We start from the raw sequence: 7,026 nt of genomic DNA, 5'->3' as shown, positions 1-7,026 counted from the left end.
CTGGACAAAAGCCTCTTAGCAGGGGTGGGGTGTGGAGGGGGCACACACGCTAAGCCCCAGGCCTAGGGGAGGGTGCGTCAGGCGGAAGTCAGCCAGAGGCTCAGCCCAGGCTGGTGGGAAGCTGGGGCGTCTGCAGCCCTCATCCGGGTAAGCTTCACAGGGAGCCTCGAAGGTGGCCCCTCCCTGCAGGCCTCAGGAGATGTGAGGCTGGACCCCCCCAAACCCACGAGGCGGGCTCAGGTGAGTGTGAGGTGAGAGCTGCCTGGGATGACCCTCCCGTCTCCACCTTCAAGTGGCTGCCCCTTTGACAAGAGGACAACAGACAGGAAAAGCCACAAACAGGTCCTAGTGAAGGAGGGGCAGAGTTCCAGATGCCCTGGGGGGGGGGGGGGTGGCACTGCTCAGTGCCAGGAGGGACACTCCAGACAGGAGGGGAGGAGGCTATCGCCAGCCCCCGACTCCTGGTGCACCTGTCTCTGAGTCCACCCTCCTCTTCCCTTATGGGGGCGCTTGTAGCCACTGCGAGAGTCCTGGGCGGAGCCCCAGATATGAGACAGGCTTTGGAGCCATTCTGTACACGGAGGGGCTGAGGTTTGGAGGGCAGGCCTCTCTCTCAGTGCTCCTAAGGGCGGCACCTGTCTGGCAGAAGCCAGAGACTTGACCCCTCTCCCCCAAGATTCCCAGTTGGCCTGGGGGTGATCAATCACCCATCTTACATCGGAGGAAACTGAGGTTCAGAGAGGGAAGGGACCGGCCCAAGTCAGGAGCGAATCCATGGCTGAGCTGGGATGCATGGGAACTCAGCTCCCCTGGCTGATATCTGCTGAAGGTGGCTTTTGTCCCCTTAGTGTTCTAATGACAATAGTCATTTCTGATCACTGAGAAACAGGAACATGATGCAAGGCTAAAGAGGAAACAACACTCCACGCACACTGGCCCTTTCCAGAGGCATCTGGCTCTGCGTTTCTTCCGTGATACCGGAGACCCTCCGGCTTACAGGACGACTTCGGCGCTGGACGCCCACTTCCAGGCACACACCTGCTGCCCGAATCTCCACTTCCCCACGCCTTCCACCTGAGGTCCCGAGGGGCCAGGAGTGGCCAGCAGTGTTCTCCAGAGGGAGCCTGTCCGAGGTGCAGAGTCAGGTGGGACCCGTCGTCCTCCCGTTGTCCTTCAGCGTCCTTTGCAGGAGGAGACTTGGGGTGAGAGTCCTACCTTTGTTTCCCCTTTTGGTTCCATGACCTGAGCCACTCTCACGTGGGTAGCCCTGTGCCTCAGTTTCCCCATATGCGTCTCCATCCCCCTCCTTCTCTGGGCTTCCGGCCCAGCCACTCCCTCTTGTCCCCGCCCCCCCCCAACAGAGGCAGCGATGGGCGCTGGCGGCCCCCGGCGGGGCGAGGGCCCTCCAGACGGCGGCTGGGGCTGGGTGGTGCTGGGTGCCTGCTTCGTGGTCACTGGCTTCGCCTACGGCTTCCCCAAAGCCGTCAGCGTCTTCTTCCGCGCGCTCATGCGCGACTTCGGCGCCGGCTACAGCGACACGGCCTGGGTGTCCTCCATCATGCTGGCCATGCTCTACGGCACGGGTCAGTGCCCCCGCCCGACCCTCCGCCTCCCCGGGGCCCCTGGGAACCGGAACCAGCAGACACCCGACCCCCTGAGCGACCCCCTCGGGGCGGCCTCGGAAATCCCTTCCTTCGGGTGGAAACCCTGGCATCAGAAAGAGGGGAAGGGAGGGCGGTAGGGGAACAGCGGCCAGAGGCGGGACCGGCCCTGAGGGCTGCCCTGAGAGCTCAGAGGGCCCCTTCTGAGACCCACACCCGCCCATTGTAGAGGTGGGGAAACTGAGGTCTACAGAAACACCTGTCTTCCCCGCAGCCCTGAACACCTGTAGGTGGGGGCTTGCTGGAGTTCCCATCCTGGGAGGCGGAGCTGAAGGGGAATCCCAGGCTGTGCCTGGCGGGACCTGGAGGCTGCGAAGGTTAAAGGGGTGTGGAAGCCACCCCTCTGCTTGGGGTCTGGATTCTTAGGAGGGGTGGGGATGGGGTGCTCTGGCCAGGACACCTCCTTGCCCTCGCAGGGTGCTGTCCCTTTGGCCTGTCCCCTCCAAGCTGTGTGACCTTGGCCAGACAATTCCCTCCTCTCTGGATCCCTGAGCCAGAGATGACCTTATTTCTTAGCGGACTCAAGCCATTCCAGGGCTCGGGTGGTGACCCTACCCTGCCCACAGGCCCCGTGTCCAGCATCCTCGTGACCCGCTTTGGCTGTCGCCCGGTGATGCTAGTGGGTGGGCTGCTGGCTTCCGCGGGCATGATCCTAGCTTCCTTCGCCACGCGCCTCCTGGAGCTCTACCTGACCGCTGGGGTGCTCACAGGTGAGGACCTCCTGGTCTTCTCCCCGCGGGGTTGGGGGTCGGGGGTGCTTGCTGCAAGATCTGTCCTCGGTTGCCCCACGACGGACGGTCTTCGAAGTCCCTCGGCTGGGTTCCCAGGTCTGCTGAGTTCCCGGTCTGCGGGGTCCCGGGTCTGCCCGTCCCGTCGGGGCCTGGCCCCTCCCTCCTGTGGGGGCCGGGGAGGGGCTCCCCGGGGACCCCGGCACAGCGCCGCCTCGCCCGCAGGCCTGGGCCTGGCCCTCAACTTCCAGCCGTCGCTCATCATGCTGGGGCTGTACTTCGAGCGGCGGCGGCCCCTGGCCAACGGGCTGGCGGCGGCAGGCAGCCCCGTGTTCCTGTCCGCGCTGTCGCCGCTCGGCCAGCAGCTGCTGGAGCGCTTCGGCTGGCGCGGCGGCTTCCTGCTGCTCGGCGGGCTCCTCCTGCACTGCTGCGCCTGCGGGGCTGTCATGAGGCCGCCGCCCGGGCCGGGCCCGCGACCGCGCAGGGACAGCGCCGGTGACCGCGCGGGGGACGCTCCGGGTGAGCCGGAGGCGGACGGCGCGGGGCTGCAGCTGCGCGAGGCGCCCTCGAGGGCCCGGCCCCGCCGGCGCCTGCTGGACGTGGCGGTGTGCACCGACCGCGCCTTCGCCGTGTACGCCGTCACCAAGTTCCTGATGGCGCTCGGGCTGTTCGTCCCCGCCATCCTGCTGGTGAACTACGCTAAGGACGCGGGCGTGCCCGACACCGACGCCGCCTTCCTGCTGTCCATCGTGGGCTTCGTGGATATCGTCGCGCGGCCTGCGTGCGGCGCCCTGGCGGGCCTGGCGCGTCTGCGACCGCACGTCCCGTATCTCTTCAGCTTGGCCCTGCTGGCCAACGGGCTCACGGACCTGAGCAGCGCGCGCGCACGCTCCTACGGCGCCCTCGTCGCCTTCTGCGTCGCCTTCGGCCTCTCCTATGGCATGGTGGGCGCGCTGCAGTTCGAGGTGCTCATGGCGGCTGTGGGCGCGCCCCGTTTCCCCAGTGCGCTGGGCCTGGTGTTGCTCCTGGAGGCCGTGGCGGTGCTCATCGGACCGCCCTCTGCCGGTGCGCCCCGAAGGAAGAGGGGGTGGCGAAGCCTAGTGCCCCTTAGACGGAAGGAAGCTTCCTCCCTGTCTCAGATGGAACTTCCAGGGATGAGGGGAAGGGGCAGCCGGTGGGTGGACTCCCTGGCCAGTTAGTTCCTCCTCCAAGCCAGACCACCTGCTCTGGGTGCGGCCAGAAAAGCAAAGGAAGGTGCAGGGAAGAAAGCAACACTGATACTGGCCGGTTCCACCATGCCAAGCAGTTGACACAAGGCCGTCTGAAGTGCAGGTGCTTAATCTCATGTTGCAGATGAGGAAACTGAGGCACCGAGGCTTAGCGTGAGTTGCAGCCCCCGAATGAGAGCCTCGGTGTGCCTGGTGCTAAATGCCCATGCTTTTAGAACGCTGCTTTTGGGTGCTTTTCAGTTTCCCCAGCCTCCAAGGGCGACTGGAATGGGGACAATATCTTTGTGAAACCCCAGAGTGGGGGTGCTTAGCGGGCAGATGGGAAGAAGGAGAGGTGCTGGTATCTTTCACTGTGCAGACGGGCTGCTGGCATGTCACTGTCACCCTTACAAAGTCATCATTATGAGGGTGGTCAGGGAGGGCTTCCTGGAAGATCCTCCAGGTAAGGGCACAGCATGGACAGGAAGGGTTTGTGTGGGGAACAGTGTCCTTATGCAAGCAAGGCAGGAACCAAAGTTGGAAAGGTGGGAGTGGGGGATGCGGGGGTCTTCCTGGGTTGTCAGGTTATCTTGAAACACCAGGAAGCCTGCCCTTGAGTCCCAGAGGCCAGAGGGCCGTGGGATGGGACAGTGAAGTGGGGTCACCCTGTGGAGGGTCCCAGGCTACACTGAGATAGGATGAGCTGCCTGTCCTTTCTCCAGGGCTGGGCTAGCCAAGTGCCCTCTCCGAGCTCTGTCCAGTGAGAAGGACAAAGCCCCTGAGTCAGTGTGTGGGCAGCCCACAAAACCAGCTGCCCAGGACTCAAGAAACCGTCTTCCATTACTTGTGTGAATAGGGGTGGAATAGGAAAAAATATCTGCAATTGACAGATTTTCCTAGTGGCTCATGCTTGTAATCCCAACACTTTGGGAGGCTAAGCCAGGAGGATCACTTGAGGCCAGGAGTTTGAGACTAGACAGGGCATCATGGCAAACTCCTGTCTCTACCAAACACAACAAAACAAAAATTAGCTGGGTGTGGTGGAATGCACCTGTGGTTCCGGCTACTCAGGAGGCTGAAGTGGGAGGATGGCCTCAGCCCAGGAGGTGGAGGTTGCAGTGAGCCAAGAATGCACCACTATACTCCAGCCTGGGCAATGGAGCAAAACCCTGTCTCAAAAGAATAAATAATTCCAGGGCTGGGTGCGGTGGCTCACATTGTAATCCCAGCACTTTGGGAGGCCGAGGTGGGAGGACTGCCTGAGTTCACAGCCAGCCTGGGCAACATGGTGAAACCCTGTTTTGTACTAAAATACAAAAAATTAGCCAGGCATAGTGGCCTGTGCCTGTAGTCCCAGCTACTTGGGAGGCTGAGGCAGAATTGCTTGAACCCATAAGGTGGAGGTTGCAGTGAGCCAAGATCATACCACTGTACTTGAGCCTGGGACAGAGTGAGACTCTGTCTCAAATAAATAAATAAATAAAAATTAAAAAATTCCTGAGGCTAGGTACAGTGGCTTACACCTGTAATCTCAGCACTTTGAGAGGCCAAGTCAGGAGGATCCCTTGAACTCACCCAGGAGTTCAAGACCGGCCTGGGCAACATAGCAAGACCCCATCTCTAAAAAACATAGTAAAAGAGAGAGAAACTTTCTTAAGTATGAAAGTAGTATGTGCAAGTGACAGACGCCTCGAGAAATAGAGAAGGAAACGAGTCACTGGCCCACAAGCCTGCCTGTGCTGATGACAGCTCCATCTGGGCGCTCATGGGCCTCCTGGGACAGAGGGGTGGGAGGACTAAGCCAAGTCCCTGAGGACCAGGGCATTTACATGGAAACAGCAAGAGGTGGAGGCCCCCAGGAGGGCAGAGCTAAGCCCAGGGCCCCCTCCCTGCTCCCACCCCAGATGCGCCACTGCCAAGCAAGTCACAGGCCACTATTTTGGTGAGGCATCCCCTCAACCCTCTGATGAGCCAGGTGTGGTGGCATGCACCTGTAGTCCCAGCTACTCAGGAGGCTGAGGCAGAGGAATCACCTGAAATGGGAAGTGGAGGTTGTAGTGAGCCGAGATGGCGCCTGTCTCAAAAAAAAAAAAATAGACACAAAATCTATTTCCTCTACGTATTTATGCTCCTCTGCTGGCATGTCACACCTCCTCATTTTTTATTTATTTATTTATTTTGAGACCGAGTCTCCCTCTGTCGCCCAGGCTGGAGTGCAGTGGCATGATCTTGGCTCACTGCAACCTCCACCTTCCTGGTGCAAGTGATTCTTCTGCCCCAGCCTCCTAGTGGCTGGGACTACAGGTGCGTGCCACCACATCCTGGGAATCAGAGGGTGGAGGGGACGCCTCACCAAAAGCCCGGTATCACTTAGGCAATTGAGGTGCAGGGAGAGCAAGTGACATTTTTAAGGTTTCAAATGGCAAAATCCACAGGGGTTTTACATCTGTAAAACAGGAATAAAGAGTGGGCATGTGTGTGTCACCATGAGCCTCACCAAGTCAGTGGCACCACCCTTTACCTGAGAGTGCAGGGAAGGGAGGGGGAACCCCAACGACTCTTACCTCTGCCTCCCCTCCCCCTCCGCAGGCCGCCTGGTGGATGCACTGAAGAACTATGAGGTCATCTTCTACCTGGCCGGCTCTGAGGTGGCCCTGGCCGGGGTCTTCATGGCTGTCGCCACCAACTGCTGCCTGCGTTGTGCTAAAGCTGCCCCGTCAGGCCCAGGCACTGAGGGCGGAGCCAGTGACACTGAGGACGCTGAGGCCAAAGGGGACTCTGAGCCCCTGCCTGCCGTTGAGGAGGAACCCAGCAACCTAGAGGCCCTGGAGGAGCTGAGCCCTCGGGATGGGCCTATGGAACCAGAGGTGGAGGCAGGGCCAAGGCTGGCAGCCGAGTCTGTGTAATTCAGGGTGCACTGGGTGGTGTGGCCCAGTGACTTGAGAACATGGCCTCCTGCCTCAGAGGGCCTGGTATGCTGGGAGGCCGGCCTGGGGTGGTCACTCCCCGGGTCTATGTCTGAGCTCCAGTTGATCCGCCGGGTGTCCGGGAACTGCCTCCCTCATCTGTTCCACAAGCCCCACCAGGCCCCACCCCATTACCTGTGAAGCCGCTACGCAGCAAAAGGACACTGTTGATAAAGCTCAGCTGAACAACAGGAGGTTCTGTTCCTCTGCCTCTGCCCAGGATCCGGCTGCCACCTGAGTTGGGGGGCAGGGGGGTGGGAGGGAGTCTGGGAGGTTCTCTCTCCAGGGCCCCTAAGCTGGCTTCTAGGTGGGCAGGGTTGGGAGGAAGTGTCAGAGCTAGATGAAGAGAGACCCATCATTCCCAGGTGTAGAGACAGCTGGGTGGGCATGGGACACTGAGCCCAGCCCCACTGCTCAAAGCTGTTTGCTGAAGCTCCCTTGCCAGCATCTGCTGTTTTCCGTG

General features: G+C 60.9%; 1 protein-coding gene across 1 annotated transcript; it reads left to right on the top strand.

Moving 5' to 3' along the window:
* Positions 1–1,369: 1,369 nt before the first annotated feature.
* On the top strand, positions 1,370–6,754 carry SLC16A8 (solute carrier family 16 member 8). Its single transcript, XM_017963644.5, has 4 exons — positions 1,370–1,583; positions 2,228–2,371; positions 2,615–3,454; positions 6,187–6,754. The coding sequence occupies exons 1-4, from the start codon at positions 1,370–1,372 to the stop codon at positions 6,501–6,503; spliced, it is 1,515 nt and encodes a 504-aa protein (XP_017819133.2). The 3' UTR covers positions 6,504–6,754.
* The last annotated feature ends 272 nt before the right edge of the window (positions 6,755–7,026 follow it).

Source organism: Callithrix jacchus, chromosome 1 (assembly GCF_049354715.1).
Source record: "Callithrix jacchus isolate 240 chromosome 1, calJac240_pri, whole genome shotgun sequence".
Taxonomy (NCBI): Eukaryota; Metazoa; Chordata; class Mammalia; order Primates; family Cebidae; genus Callithrix; species Callithrix jacchus.
The sequence above is the reverse complement of the archived record's forward strand: the minus strand, read 5'-3'. Positions and strand labels throughout refer to the sequence as shown.

Excerpts from the sequence above, each read along its gene's own strand:
- SLC16A8 (XM_017963644.5), top strand. The coding sequence starts at position 1,370 with ATGGGCGCTGGCGGCCCCCGGCGGGGCGAGGGCCCTCCAGACGGCGGC. Across the intron at positions 2,372-2,614 it reads GACCGCTGGGGTGCTCACAG|GCCTGGGCCTGGCCCTCAAC; the intron begins GTGAGGACCTCC and ends CCTCGCCCGCAG. Across the intron at positions 3,455-6,186 it reads CATCGGACCGCCCTCTGCCG|GCCGCCTGGTGGATGCACTG; the intron begins GTGCGCCCCGAA and ends CCCCCTCCGCAG.